General features: G+C 43.7%; 1 protein-coding gene across 1 annotated transcript in view; it reads left to right on the forward strand.

The window, feature by feature from the left end:
- Positions 1-16425, forward strand: part of rttn (rotatin) — a 283502-nt gene that overhangs the window by 91423 nt on the left and 175654 nt on the right. Inside the window, exon 18 of the mRNA XM_085993987.1 lies at positions 5449-5744. Coding sequence (XP_085850113.1) covers positions 5449-5744 — 296 coding nt within the window. The remainder of the gene's footprint in view (positions 1-5448; positions 5745-16425) is intronic.

Below are 16425 nucleotides of genomic sequence, written 5' to 3' on the forward strand. Positions count from 1 at the left end.
TTGGCAGAAACATTGGGGGCGTGTCCTGTTAAACTGAGACCTCAAGGGGCGTGTCTCAGTTGCACAGCGCGCTACAGGTTTCGCGCTGGCTGCACTCCTGGGCGGCGTGACGTCATACGCTGCCCGGGATTCTTCTTTTTCAAAATCGAATTCCAGGCGTCCCTGGAGGTCAACGGCCAGCGCGTCGGGTAAGTGCATATCAGGGGCTTGCATGCGCGGCAAGCCCCCGATCTGAATTTCTGGCCCATTAAGATCAAATACCTGTAGCAAACAGGCTTTAAGCGCTTCGTACTTGCCCTCCTCCGGTGGGCTTCCAAGGATGCTGACGACCCGCGAGGCCGTGGCACTGTCGAGAGCGGCAACCACGTAATAATAACGGGTCGCATCCATTGTGACCTCCCGGAGAGCGAACTCTGCTTCTGCCTGGAAAAACCATGCTGCTGGCTGCTGTTCCCAAAACTGCGGCAGTTTAAGGGCGACAGCATTCGTGTTCATCCTCGTCGAAAGTTGTCCGACGAGATCGGGGTCACCAATGTAGGAACGGAGGTTCCTAGCTGAATAAAGTATTCGACTCGATGAATCAAATCAACAGGTTTTAATGAACAACGAAGTTAGCAGGGAAACTACAGGAGAAACGGTATACAGGTCTATACAGCTTGCTGGGCACTCGATGACTACTGGAAGATTCTGGAAGCTGACGTCATGACGTCATCACGTTCTTCGCGCCACTGGTGGTCACGTGAGCAGCGTCATGACGTCATCACGTGGAGTGCAGGAAAACACCATACAGTACAGTTAACAGGCAGTTTAAAGGTGCAGTCCGCGGTTGCACTATACTGTAGTTAAAGGGATTATTGTTCTGAGACCCTTGGTGGCTCTGCCACAACTTCACACTTCACTGTGTTAAATTTTATCTGCCATGTGTCAGCCCATTTCACCAGTCTGTCTATATGTCCTCCTGAAGTCTGTTACTATCCTCCTCAATGTTTGCTACATTTTCAAGTTTTGTGTCATCTGCAAACTTCGAAATTATGCCCTGTATACCCAGTCCAGGTCATCAGTGTATATCAAAAAGAGCAGTCCTGGAGAACACCACTGAAAAACAACCGTTCACCACTACTCTCTGCTTTCTGTCCCTTAGCCAATTTTGTATCCATGCTGTCACTGCCCCTTTAATCCCATGGGCTTCAATTTTGCTAACAAATCTCTATATGTGGTACTTTGTCAAACACCTTTTGAAAGTCCATATACGCAACATCAATCGCACTACCCTCATCAACCCTCTCCATTACTTCATCAAAGAACTCAATCAAGTTAGTCAAACACAATTTGCCTTTAACAAATCCATGCTTACTTTCATTTATTAGCTCATACTTTTCCAAATGTCAATTAATTTTGTCCCGGATTAATGTCTCTAAAAGTTTCCCCACCACCGATGTTAGGCTGACTGGCCTGTAGTCGCTGGGTTTATCCCTCTCCCCTTTTTTAAACAGTTGTAACATTTGCAGTCCTCTGGCACCACCCCTGTATTTAAGGAAGAATGCAAGATTGTGGGCAGAGCCTTCACAAATTCCACCCTTACTTCCCTCAGTAACCTAGGATGCATCCCATCTGGACGGGGTGACTTTTCTACTTTGAGGACTGCCAACCTTTTAAGTACCTCCTTTTAATCAATTTTATCCTATCCAATATTGCTACTACTTCCTCCTTTACTGCTACATTGGGCGCATCCTCTTTAGTGACGACAGATGCAACACCCATCTTTTTTAATACCTCAGCCATGCCCTCTACCTCTATTTAAAAAAAAAAAAAAATCTCCTTTTTGATCCCTAATCGCCCCCACCCTTCATTAAGAACAAAAAGAATAGGAGCTGGAGTAGGTGATACGATCGCTCAAGCCTGCTGTGCCATTCAATACGATCATGGCTGAACTTCTAAATCAATTCCACTTTCCCACCCTATCCTCGTATCCCTTGACTCCGTTAGTGCCCAAAAATCTATCGATCTCAGTCTTGAATATACTCATCGACTGAGCATCCGCAGCCCTCTGGGTAGAGAATTCCAAAGATTCACAACCCTCTGAGTGAAGAAATTTCTCCTCATTTCAGTCCTAAATGGCCAACCCCTTGTCTTGAAACTATGACCCCTCAGCCCTTTAAGAATTTTACACGTTTCAATGAGATCACTTCTTATCTAAACTCCAGTGGATATAGGCCCATTCTACTCAATCTCTCTTCAGAAATGGTTTTACTATTTATATGTTTATAAAAGACTTTTGGGTTCCCTTTTAGGTTAGCTGTTATATGCTCTCTTTGCCCCTCTTTTAGATCTCCTCTGTACTTTGGGAGGAATGTATAAATCACTGGTTATTGTGGACAATTCTGGAAACCACAGTTCAGGAAAGATGTAAAGGCCTCAGAAAGGGTACAGAGGGGGTTATCCGGGATGTTACCAAGGATGAAGGACTTCAGTTATGAGGAGAGGTTGGAAAAGTTAGGACTGTTCTCCTTGGAACAGAGAAGGATAAGATGTGATCTAATGGAGGTTTTCAAGATGATGAAAGGTTTTGATAGGGTGGATTGAGAAAAACTACTCCCTCTGGTGAGTGAGTCAATAACCAGAGGTCATAGATTTAAAATCATTGGCAAAAGATCTGGAGAGGAGATGAGGGGAAATGTTTTCACTCAGTTGTCGGGATCTGAAACGCTCTACCTGAAAAAGTGGTGGAAGCTGATTCCATCAATAATTTTAAAAGGGAGTTGGACAGGTTCTTGAGGATGAGGAACTTACAGGGTTACGGAAAAAAAGCGGGGGGGTGGGACTAAGTACGATTGCTCTTTCAAAGAGCCAGCACAGGCATGACGGGTCGAATGGCCTCCTTCTGTGCTGTAAGTTTCTATGATTCTATGAAAAAGGTGCAAAGTGATTTTAGACTTTAATTTGGGGAATTGCCTTTTTATCTCCATATGATTTAATTTAATTTTTTAACGAAAGAAACTTCAGGCACAAACCATGGTTTTATAAAGAAAACAACCATTTATTATTAATATATTAGAAAATTGACCTTAGAATCTAAACAATATCTTGGGTGTATGCACAAATTAGAATTGCCTTAACAATACAACACCTTCTGAATTCCCAAAATGCATAACCGTTTAGAAATCAAATACCTACCTCAGACTAACCCCATTATGAAAGTTATATTCCTGTTTGGTTCAAGCTTGTCTGGAAGATTGCTCGTAAGTAGTCAAGAAGATACCAGGTGAGATGGTGCTGCCAGAAAGCGAAAGGCAAGGTTGGAGCAGTCACTGGTGGAGCTGCGTCTCTTTTTATTCTGAGAAAAAAAACCAGCTTATCTTTTTTTTAAATCCTTTATAATGTAGAACCACACCTGGTGGCTTGTCAGCAGTAGGCTCCGACAAATACAACCCACGATTGATTGACACACTTGTTTTCTTTCAGTGCCCACAACATAACATATGCAGGTGTTCAAAGTGACCTCCAGCCAGCCTGGACTCGTTCTTGTTGCTATGGTGATCTATCATCTGCTGCGTGGTCTTTTACAATATGTCCTTTTAAGAATTCTTTTTCTTCAGACATGCTGGAGCCGATTAAGTATCAAGCTTCAATTTATCGTATGAATTTTCACCACACTTTCTATATTCAGCTTGGTTCTTTGCTGTATTATGAACCTTACATTTGTCATGAGCCTCCTTTTTCTGTCTCATTTTAACCTCTATACCTTTAGTCATCCTGGGAGCTCTAGCTTTGGTTGCCCTTCCTTTGCCCTCATGGGAATGTGTCTGCTCCGTACCTGAACCATCTCCTCTTTGAAGACCTCCCATTGTTCAATTACTGTTTTGCCTACCAATTTTTGATTCCAATCCACTTGGGCCAGATCCCTTTTGAAATCACTGAAGTTAGCCCGCTTCCATTTTTGTTGCATGATTGTTCCTTGTTCTTTTCCATAACTGTTCTAAACTTGATATTATGATCACTGTTCCCCAAATGCGCTCTCACTGAAACATGCTCCACTTGCCCCACTTCATTCCCCAGAACTAGATCCAGCACTGCTTCCTTCCTCGTTGGGCTGGAAACACACTGATCAAGAAAATTCTCATGCACATTTCAGGAATTCCTCCCCCTCTTTGCCATTTACACTGTTATTATCCCAGTCTGTTTTAAGTTAATTGAAGTCCCCCATTATCACTACTCTGTAATTTGCCTGCAAATTTGCCCCTCTATCTCCTTCCCACTATTTGGTGGCCTAAAGTATATGCTCAGTAGCGTAATAGCTCCTCTATTCCTTAATTCTAACCAAATAGACTTTGTCTTTGGCCCTTCAACTAAATCATCCCTCTCCAGTGCTATAATAGTTTATTTGATCAATACTGCCACCCCCTCCTTTTTTTCCTTCCCTATCCTTCCTGAATATCTTGTAGCCAGGAATAGTAAGTTCCCAATACTCCCCTTGTTTGAGCCAGGCCACTTATCATAGTCCCATGTGGCATCTTGTGCCTGCAGCTCACCAACCTTATTTAGCACGCTCTGTGCATTTACGTACATGCACTCCAAACCCATCTTAGACTGCCTTGCATTTGACCCCTGTCTGATCCCTCCAATTTCTGTACTATTCTTAACTCTAGTGCTAGTTTCAGTTGAAAATTTTTGAATCATTGTTCAAAATTGTTGAATTGTTCAAATATGATGCTCAACACCATCCAGGACAAACCAGCCCGCTTGAATGGCACCCCGTCCACCACCTTAAACATTCACTCCCTCCACCACCGGCGGACTGTGTGCAAAATGCAATGCAGCAACTCGCCAAGGCTTCTTCAACAGCACCTCCCAAACCCGTGACCGCTACTACCTAGAAGGACGAGGGCAGCAGGCGCATGGAAACACCATCATCTCCAGGTTCCCCTCCAAGCCACACACCATTCTGACTTGGAAATATATCGCCGTTCCTTCATCGTCGATGGGTCAAAATCCTGGAACTCCCTCCCCAACAGCACAGTTGGGAGCACCTTCACCACACGGACTGCAGCGGTTCAAGAAGGTGGCTCACCACCACCTTCTCGAGGGAAATTTGGGATAGGCAATAAATGCTGGCCTTGCCAGTGACACCCACATCCCATGAATGCATTAAAAAAGATATACATCAGCTGTTAAAGGTCAGGCACTTGGCTAAACAAAAAACACTTTTTATTTCCTGCTGTACCTTCAAGAATTCTAGTCCGAGCATTATCAGCGTTAAACAAAGTGTTTCTACTTCTATTCTACATATGTACCAAACTTATGTTCTACATGTTCAACATGAACCAAGAACATTAGCTGCCCTATTTATAATTAGCCTTGTCTGTTAGCCATGATCAGCTTTTTTTGACAGTATAATCTAGTTTTTAACTTGGAAGAACTATTTAATCTTTCTATCTATTTGTTCAACAGGGTGCGCTCTGCAGCTCTTACACACTTGATGCCGTACCTGGTAAATGAAGAAGGAGCCGCCAATAAACAGCCTGCATTGCAAGGAAGTATATTCAACAGTGCGTCTAATTTGTATATATTGGATAAACGTATTGATTTACAATTAGAAGACACTGGCAAATCTTTTTTTAAGGTGAGAACCCGTCATTTTGTTGTTTCTTCTTTCAACTGTACAGGATACATAAACAAAGTATATATTTGTCCCTGTGATCGCCTTTGTGTAGATTCTAATTGTTCACATGTAGTTGCATATCAAAGTACTCCTTTCCAGGCAAATAATTCCTAAAATATAACCATGTGAAGTTAAAGGTAAAAGGAAAGCGAGAGAGACGTAGACACGGATGAGGAAAACTCTTCGGCTCATCATTTCTCGTCCACCCAGAAAGACAGTACAGTCCTCCTCCATCACTGTACCCAAATGTTTCTTAAATGATTTGAAAGTTTATGATCACTGCTTCAGTCCAAATTTGCTTTTCTCTAGTTTGGACCTGTGCTCCCTTGTCCTGATGTCACCATTTATTTTTAAAGTAGTGTTCTGAATAATGGTTTCCTATACTGTTTATTATCTAATATACACCTATACAATCACCTCTCTATCACGCCATTAAGGCTGAAAAGCTCAAGTTTCCTTAGTCTTTCATCATAACTCAGTTCTTCAACTCTTGGGATGGGTCTCGTGGCTTCTCTCTGCACCACATGAATGTGATTGAACGCCTCCTTTGTGTGTTGGTCACTAGACACATGACCTGCCAAGACCATTGTGCACTTTTATGCACGACTTCCTCCAACTTGGTTTTGGCTATGTAAATCAACATTTTATTTGTGTGTTGAATGCTGCTCCACAGTGTTTGACTATGGGCCGGAATTTGCTGTCAAAATAACAGCAAGGCTAATGGTGCTCACCGTTATTTATGGTTAAATGGTACAGCAACTTCAGATGCGGAGCAGCTGCATGATTAAATGTGATTATCCAAAAGATGCTGTCTGAGTTGCGACGCTCCACCATTAGCTTCACGAAAAGGGCTTCTCGCCCTCAGCCTCCCCACTTCTTTAGGAACTTGCTGTATTTTCCCATTAATTGGCCATTAAACTTGCCGCGGAAAGTTAAGTCTTGTCATTATAAGTGTAAGTACTCTTTTAACGATGTGTTAATGGCTGCCAATCAACACCTCTGGCACCAAAAATTAACTATTACAATTGTGAAGCCTGATTCCTTCAGCTTTTCTTTACTTTTCCTTTCTGTCTTTTTTTCTCTCTCTTAATCCAATCTTTCTTTGCCTCTCTTTATTTCTGTACCTGATTTGACATTAAATTCACCCCCTTTAATTCACCCACTTTCTCAGTCCTTCCTGTGTTTATTTCCCAATTCTTAAGTCTCATTGGTTAAGAATATAGAGGTCCCAGATGCCCTATTTCCCTCGCTGCGCCGTTATCGGCTCGCACCTTCAGCAACATTGTGGACAAAAAGTTTTTGAGCTGAAGGGTGCAGGGGTAAGTCTGCCTAACAACAGTTGCTGTTAGATACCCTGCTACAGCAAATTCTGGCCCAACACCACTAGATCTCTTTTGGCTTCTCCCTTACAAAATTCTAACAGGGCTTGACAGGGTAGATGCAGGGAGGATGTGTCCCCGGGCCGGGGAGTCTAGAACCAGGGGTCACAGGCTCAGAATAAGGGGTCGGCCATTTAGGACTGAGATGAGGAGAAATGTCTTCACTCAGAGGGTGGTGAATCTTTGGAATTCTCTACCCCAGAGGGCTATGGAATTCTCCACCCCAGAGGGCTGTGGAGGCTCAGTCGTTGAGTATATTCAAGACAGAGATCGATAGATTTTTGATTATTAAGGGAATCAAGGGATATGGGGATAGTGCAGGAAAGTGGAGATGAGGTAGAAGATCAGCTCAAGGGGCCAAATGGCCTACTCCTGCTCCTATTTCTTATGTTCTTAGCTGGAGCACTTATGACGTTCATTTATCTTCGTGCTATGCACAGTACTTTACACTTGTCTATATTAAATTTCATTTACCATTGTTCACATTTACATACTTTGTGCAACTCATTTTGTCGTTCCTGGGTATTGCCTCAGATTCTGCTGCCACTTCTAGTTTGGTATTGTCTGCGAATTTGACCAGTTTGCATTGAGTTTCTGAATCCTATTAATGTAAATTAGAAACTGTAGGTGTCCTGGCAATGATTCCAGGGACACTCCACTCAGAAATTTAGCGTCTACTGCATCACTCCCCAAAATGTACATAGAACTACATAAAACTTTACAGTACCGAAACAGGCCATTCAGCCCAACTGGTCTATGCCAATGTTTATGCGCCACATGAGTCTCCTGCCACCCTACCTCATTTCACCCTATGAATATATCTATCTATTCCTTTTTACCTCCTATACTTAACTAACTTCCTGTTAAATGCATCGATGCTATTCACCTTAATCAATGCATATGGTAGTGAGTTGCACATTCTCACCACTGTCTGAGTAAAGAGGTTTCTCCTGGATTTCTTATTGGACTTATTAGTGACTATCTTGTATTATGGCTCCTAGTTTTGGACTCTCCATAAGTGGAAACGTCTTCTCTACATCTATCCTATTAAACACTTTCATAATTTTAAAGACCTTCATCGGGTCATCTCTGTCTTCTCTTCCAGAGAAAAGAGCCCCAGTCTGTTCAGTCTTTCTTTATGGGTATAACCTCCCAGTTCTGGTATCATCCTTATAAATCTTTTTAGCACCTTCTACAATGCCTCTATATGCTTTTTATAATATGGAGATCAGAACTGTGCACAGCACTCCGAGTGTGGTCGGACCAAGGGTCTTTACAAGTTTAACATAACTTCTCTGCTTTTCAATTCTATCCCTCTAGAAATGAACTACACTGCTTTGTTTTTTTTTAATGGCCTTATTAATCTGTGTTACTACTTTTAGTAATTTGTGTATCTGCATTCCTAGATCCCTTTGCTCCTCTACCCTATTTAGACTCTTAGGTGGGGGGAAATTGGCTTGCGCCCCCTTTGGGGCGATAACTTAGCAGGGGCGTTACTTTTAGCACCCCGAAGAAGTTGGCACCCCTGTGCCCGAAATTCAATGATAGCGCCCCAAGCAGGAGGCCAGACGCTGCTGGAAGCGCTCCCCCTCCCTCTTGGGGCACTCCCATTGACTATCGCGGCGTCACGTGCAGCAGCGCCATGCACGCATTAAAGGAGAGGGGCCTAGCACAGCATGCACCGGGGCCCTGCTGGACCACCGGGGAGTGGGGTGCCGGCGAAAGAGCTCGGCACTCGAGAGGAGTGCCGGGCTGACAGATCGCGGCTGGCACCCCACAGCAGGAGGCCAGAGGGAGCAGGTGCTGGCAGGCGACCTAAAAATAAAATGGCCGCCCGGCACCTGCCCTTTAATTATTGCCGCTCCGGCCACAAAAACACCCCCTGACCCCGTTGGACATAGCGTCCAGCGGTAGGTCGGGGGTGGGGGGGGTCGAGCCAAGTTTGCGGCCGGGCGCCGGAGAAAATAACTCCTTGGAAAATAAGGGGGAAGTTGGGTTGCTTTGCGCCTCGTTAGTGCCCCGGGACGCTAACGTGACGCAAAGCAACTAGCGCCGGAGACACAGCGCCACAGGACACTACCGCCGCTGCTAACCTGCCGCTGAATTTCGCGGGATGCGTTAGTGGCGCTGCGCCTGGGCGCTAGTTGCTTTGCGTCACGTTAGCGTCCCGGGGCACTAACGAGGTGCAAAGCAACCTAACTTCCCCCTTATTTTCCAAGGAGTTTGTGGCCTCCTTGGACTTCTACCAAAATGCACCACCTGACAAACTTTATTTGCCAATTGCCTGCCCATTCTGCAAGTTTATTAATGTCTTGTATTTTGTCATTCTGCTTCAGAATTAACAATGCCCCCAATTTGGTGTCCTCTGCAAATTTTGAAATTGTACTTCAGATTCCTGAGTCCAAATCGTTTATGTAAATGGTGAACAGCAGTTTGCCCAGCACCGATCCTTGTGGAACACCACTTCCCACCTTTGCCGGTCTATGTAACTACCCTTAACTCCTCTCTGTTTTCTGATTTGTAGCCAGCTTGCTATCCATTCTGCTTCTTATCCCCTGACTCCACATGCTCTGACGTTAGTTATGAGTGTACTATGATCGAAAGTTTATCTTATCAAGGCCTCTTGAAAATTCAAATATATAACACATATACTGCATTACCTTTGCCTACTTTTTCTGTTACTTCTTCAAAGAATTCAATAAGGTTGGTCAAGGTTGATCTTCCCGTGCTGACTTTTTTTCGATTTCTAGATGTTTTTCTATTACATCTTTGAGTAAAATTCCATTATCTTTCCTACCACCAATGTTCAACTAACTGGTCTATAGTTCCCTGAACTTGATCTGTCTCACTTTTTTGAATATAGGAATCACATTAGCTGTCCGCCAGTCCTCTGGCACTATTCCCTTTTCTAATGAAATTTTATATGTATGTAATAATGCCTCTGCTAACTCTTCACTATCTACTTTTTAATATGCATGGGTGCAATCCGTCTGGACTAGGGGTTTTATGCTCTCTAAATATGATTAGTTTTTCAATTCATAGATTCTTGGAATCTTACAACACAGAAGCATTTGGCCTGTCGTTCCTGTGCCGGCTCTTTGAAAGAGCAGTCCAATTTAGTCCCACACCCCAGCTTTTTCTCCATAACCCTGCAAATTAGTTTTCTTCAAAGACATGTCCAGTTGCTTTTTGAAAGTTCCTATGGAATCTGATTCCATCACCCTTTCAGGTAGTGTGTTCCAGATCATAACAACTCTCTGTGTGAAATAATTTCTCATTTCCCCTCTATTTCTTTTTCCAATAATTTTAAATCTATGATCTCTGATTACCGACCCACTTGCCAGAGAAAACAGTTTGTCTCTACTTGCTCTAGCAAAACCTTTCATAATTTTGAATACCTCTATTAGGCCTCCCCTTAACCGTCTCTGTCCTAAGGAGAACAATCCATGCTTCTCCGATCTCTACACATAATTGAAGTCCCTCAACCCTAGTATCATTCTGGTAAATCTCCTCTCTACCCTCTCTAAGACCTTGATATCTTTCCTAAAGTATGGTGCCCAGAATTGTACACAATACTCCAGCTGAGGCCTAACCAGTGATTTGTAGAGGTATAGAATGACTTCCTTGTTTTTGTATTTAATGCCCCTATTTACAAAGCCTAGTATCCCATACACTTTCTTAACTGCCTTATCAACTTGCCCTGCCACCTTCAAGGATTTGTGAATATGCACCAACAGGTCCCTCTTCCCTTGCACCCCCTCAAAATAGTACCATTTAGATTATACTGCCTCTCCCATGTTGTTTCTCCCAAGTGCATCACTTCACACTTGCCCGCATTAAATTGCATCTGCCCTATGTCTGCCCATTTCACCAGTCTGTGTATGTCCTCCTGAAGTCTGCTACTATCCTCCTCACTATTTACTACGTTGTCAAATTTTGTATCATCTGCAAACTTCTAAATTGTACTTCCTATACCGAAGTCCAGGTCATTTGTATATAACAAGAAAACTAATGATCCTATTACTGACCCCTGGTGGGGGGAACCCAACTTGATACTTTCCCCAGTCAGAAAAAACAGCCTTTCAGTGCTATTCTCTGCCTCCTATCCCTTGGCTAATTACATACCCAAGTTTCCACCATCCCTTTAATACCATGGATGAAATTTAATAACATGCGCTTCTATTTTCTGAATAAGTCTGTTATGTGGTGCTTTATCAAATGCCTTTTGAAAGTCCATAAAAACAACATCTACTGCACTACCTTCATCAACCCTCTCTGTTACTTCATAAAAAAACTCAATCAGGTTAGTCAGACATGATTTGCCTTTAACAAATCCGTGTTGGCTGTCCCTTATTAACGCATGCTTCTCCAAGTGAGGATTAATTTTGTTCTTGACAATGGTCTCTAGTCGTTTTCCCACCACTGACGTTGGACTGATTGGCCTGTAGTTACCAGGTTTATCCCTCCCCTTTTTTGAACAGGGATGTAACATTTGCAATCCTCCAGTCCTCTGGCACCACTCCCACATACAAGGAGGATTGAAAGATTGTGGTCAGAGCTTCTGCTATCCCATCTGGACCAGGTGATATTTTAACTTTGAGTGATGCCATCCTATTTAGCACCTCCTTTCTAACTATTTATTTTTTTCCTATCCAATATCTCTACTCCCCTCATCTACTGCAGCATTAACTTCTTCTTTAGTGAAGACAGATGCAAAGTACTCATTCAGTACCTCAGGCATGCCCTCTGCCTCCACAAGAAGATTTCTTTTTTTGTCCCTAATTGGACCCACAATTCCTTTGGCTATCCTTTTACTTTTCATATGTTTGTAAAAGATTTTTGGGTTCCCCTTTATGTTACCCAATGTGTCTTTATTCATCTATGGTGTTTCATTATTGGCTAGGTTACTCTTTAGCGGAGTATATTTCTCCTGAACTCTGTTGATCACCTTTTTAAATATTCCCCACTGCTGTTCTGTCTCTCTTTCTGTCAATTATTTTTCCAGTTTACCTTCCCTAGTTCCATTCTCATCCCCTCAAAATTAGTGTTTTTTTCAACCTATTACTTTGGTCTTCGTCTTATGTTTTTCTCAATCATTATTTGAAACCTCATTATGTTGTGATTGCTATTGCCTAGATATTCCCCTATGCTTATTTCTCTTATCTGCTCTGTTTCATTTCCCATTACTAGATCCAGCAGTGATTCCTCTCTTGTAGGGCTTCTTACGTACCGGGTAAGAAAGGAGTCCTAAACACATTGTATAGAACTCCATTCCCATTTCCGCTTTATCTACCTCTTGCCAGTTTATTTGGGGGGTAGATGAAATCTCCCATGATTATCATTCTATGTTCTTTACTCATTTCATAGATTTGCTTACTTATTTCTTCCTCCACTTCCCTTCTACTATTAGGTGGTCTGTAGAATAACCTTTTTAAAAAATTAGTTTATGGGATGTGGGCATCGCTGGCAAGGCCAGCATTTATAGCCCATCTCTAATTTCCCTTGAGAAGGTGGTGAATCGCTGCAGTCCATGTGGTGATGGTACTCCCATTGTGCTGTTAGAGAGGGAGTTCCAGGATTTTGACCCAACAACGATGAAGGATCGGCGATATACTTCGAAGTCAGGATGGTGTGTGATTAGGAGAGGAACTTGGAGGTGATGGTGTTCCCATGCACCTGCTGCCCTTGTCCTTCTAGGTGGTAGAGGTCGTGGGTTTGGGAGGTGCTTTCGAAGAAGCCTTGGTGAGTTGCTGCTGTGCATCTTGTAGATGGTACATATTGCAGCCACGATACGCCGGTGACGGAGGGAGTGAATGTTTAAGTTGTTGAATGGGGTGCCAATCAAGCGGGCTGCTTTGTCCTGGATGGTGTTGAGCTTCTTGAGTGTTGTTGGAGCTGCATTCATCCAGGCAAGTGGAGTGTATTCCATCACACTCCTTACTTGGAGTCAAAGTCATAACGGCGCAGAAGGAGGCCATTCGACCCATCGAGTCCATGCCGGCTCTCTCTAGAACAATCCAGTCAGTCCCATTCCCCCGCTCTATCCCCATAGCCCTGCAAGTTTATTTCCCTCAAGTGCCTGTCCAGTCTCCCCTTGAAAACACTGAGTGTCTTTACTTCCACCACTTCTGTCAGCAGCGAATTCCAGGTCATCACCACTCGCTGTGTAAAAAAGTTTTTCCTCACGTTCCCCCTGTATCTCTTGCCCAAAACCTTAAATCTGTGTCCCCTAGTCCTTGTACCATCAACTAGTGGGAACAGCCTTTCCCCGTCTAGCCTATCCAAACCTGTCATAATCTTGTACACCTCTATCAAATCACCCCTCAACCTCCTTTGCTCTAATGAAAACAAATCCAGCTTCTCCAACCTGTCCTTGTAATAAGATCCCCCATCCCCGGAAGCATTCTGGTAAATTTCCTCTGCACCCTCTCAAGGGCCTTCACATCCTTCCTAAAGTGTAGTGACCAGAACTTGTGCCTTGTAGATGCTGGAAAGGCTTTGGGGAGTCAGGAGGTGAGACACTCACTGCAGAATACCTAGCCTCTGACCGGCTCTTGTTGCCACAGTGTTTATGTGGCTGGTACAGTTAAGTTTCTGGTCAATGGTGACCCCCAGGATGCTGATAGTGGGGGATTCGGCGATGGTAATGCCGTTGAATGTCAAGGGCGGTGGTTAGACTCTCGCTTCTTGGAGATAGTCATTGCCTGGCACTTCTGTGGCACGAATGTTACCTGCCACTTATCAGCCCAAGCCTGACCCTCGTCCAGGTCTTGTTGCATGCGGGCATGGACTGCGTCATTATCTGAGGAGTTGTGAATGGCGCTGAACACTGTGCAGTCATCAGCGAACATTCCCATTTCTGACCTTATGTTGGAGAGAAAGCCATTGATGAAGCAGCTGAAGATGGTTGGGCCTAGGACACTGCCCTGAGGAACTCCTGCAGCGATGTCCTGGGGCTGTAATGATTGACCTTCAACCACCACAACCATCTTCCTTTGTGCTAGGTATGACTCTAGCCAGTGGAGAGTTTTGCCCCCGATTCCCATTGACTTCAGCTTTACTAGGGCTCTTTGATGCCACACTCGGTCAAATGCTGCCTTGATGTCAAGGGCAGTCACTCTCGCCTCACCTCTGGAATTCAGCTCCTTTGTCCATGTTTGGACCAAGGCTGTAATGAGGTCAGGAGCCGAGTGGTCTTGGCGTAACCCAAACTGGGCATCAGTGCGCAGGTTATTGGTGAGTAAGTGCCGCTTGATAGCATTGTTGATGACACCTTCCATCACTTTGCTGATGATTGAGAGTAGACTGATGGGGCGGTAATTGGCTGGATTGGATTTGTCCTGCTTTTTGTGGACAGGACATACCTGGGCAGTTTTTCACATTGTCGGATAGATGCCAGTGTTGTAGCTGTAGTGGAACAGCTTGGCTAGAGGCACAGCTAGTTCTGGAGCACAAGTCTTCGGCACGATAGCCGGGATGTTGTTGGGGCCCATAGCCTTTACTGTATCCAGTGTGCTCAGCCGTTTCTTAATATCACGTGGAGTGAATCGAATTGGCGTGATCAATCCCTTTTTATTCTTTATCTCAATCCATATGGATTCTATTTTTATCTTAATGCTAGTTACGGAAATTGTAGCATAGTGGTTATGTTACTGAACTAGTAATCCAGAGGCCTGAACTAATGACCTGGAGACATGAGTTCAAATCCCACCACTGGAATTTAAATTCAGTTAGTGAAATAAATCTGGAATAAAAAGCTAGTATCAGTAATGGTTACCATGGAACTGCCAGACTGTTGTAAAAACCCATCTGGTTCACTAATGTCCTTTAGGGAAGGAAATCTGCCGTCCTTACCTGGTCTGGCCTATATGTGACTCCAGACCCACAGCAACGTGGTTGACTCTGAACGGCCCTCGGAATTGTACCAAACTACTACAAAGAAGTATTGCCACACGGACTGCAGCGGTTCAAGAAGGCGGCGCACCACCACCTGCTTAAAGGCCAACTAGGGATGGGCAATAAATTCTGGCCTTGTCAGCAACGCCCGCATCCCGTGAATGAATAAAAAAGAGTCCCTTTTTTTATTGCTATTATGTTATCTCTAATAAGTACCCACCCACCCCCTTCTTCCTTCCCTAACCTTTCTAAATACCTTATACCCTGCAATAATTAACTACCAGTCCTGTTCTATATTAAGCCATGTTTCAGTTCTCCCTACTACGTCTGACTCCTCGCTACGAATTATTGCCTCCCGTTCCCCCGCTTTGTTCTGTATGCTCTGTACATTGCTGTACAGGCAATTTAATTCGTTTTTATTAATTGTTCCACTTACTTTATTTTCAACAGTCATTTTATACTTGTGTTCTATAACTATCTGTTCCCTGACCGTTTGTTATCCTTATTCCTTACCTTGATCTGACCTTTACTCTCATCTTGGCTATTTCTTTTATCTTCAGCAATATGTCATTTTCACCAGATTCCTCCCTCCGCCTTACTTCAAGACATTTTTTCCCTTCCTTTTCACAGCTTGAGTCTCCATGCACCCCTTAACTACACAAGGAACTGCATTGTAAAAGCTGGATCAGATCACAGAACTGTACAAAATTTCACTCGGAAATGCTGTCTGATACTCTTCTGAAAGATTGCAGGATAGTAACTAACTTTTCTGGAGTGGGGAAGAGCAAGATTCTTTTCAAGGCCTTTTAAAAATGTTCTTTTCCTTGTCGAAATCTCCTGTGCCACACATCAACCCTGTGAATGAGCACTTGCAGGCCTCTGCCAACGAATCTCAGCAATTGGCTGCTAGGAGATATGGGAGGGCTGCCTGAGGATAGCCCTGTTTCTTGCTCTCTCTCTCTTTCTGGATTCTTTTTCTTACCATTCTACGTGGAGAGGGTCTTGGCCTTCAGTCAGAATCTAGCCACAATGGCATGAATGTGATCAGGAGCTCGGTGTGGGGAAGGGAGGCTCCGGGCATGAAGCATCAGCTCACCATTTTGCAGCTCCTTGTTTGCACTCCAACGCACTGTATCCTATATTCCAGATATCAAAGGATTAAAGGTGATTTCAATACATATGCACTGTTTCATGAGTTAATAGCCTGCTGAGTTTAAACTGAAATCTGTTTATATTTTTTAGTGAAAAATAGTATGTTAGAGGGTTGTGCTGATTATTAGTTTTAACATGATATACTATACAGCAGGCCCTTAGATTATGAAGCTGGCTGAGACCTCATGAGCATGATCAGTCTACCTCTTTTTCACGCACTGCTCTGCATGCTTGTTCTCATTACCATGTTTAACATAGAAATCAATGAATTTTCAGGGCAATACCATTTATGCCCGAATGCCAGCTGTGGCTCAGTTGGTAGCACCATCGCCTCTGAGT

This window comes from Somniosus microcephalus, chromosome 7 (genome assembly GCF_052327205.1).
Source record: "Somniosus microcephalus isolate GS21.2 chromosome 7, FLI_Smic_1.0, whole genome shotgun sequence".
NCBI classification, from domain to species: Eukaryota; Metazoa; Chordata; class Chondrichthyes; order Squaliformes; family Somniosidae; genus Somniosus; species Somniosus microcephalus.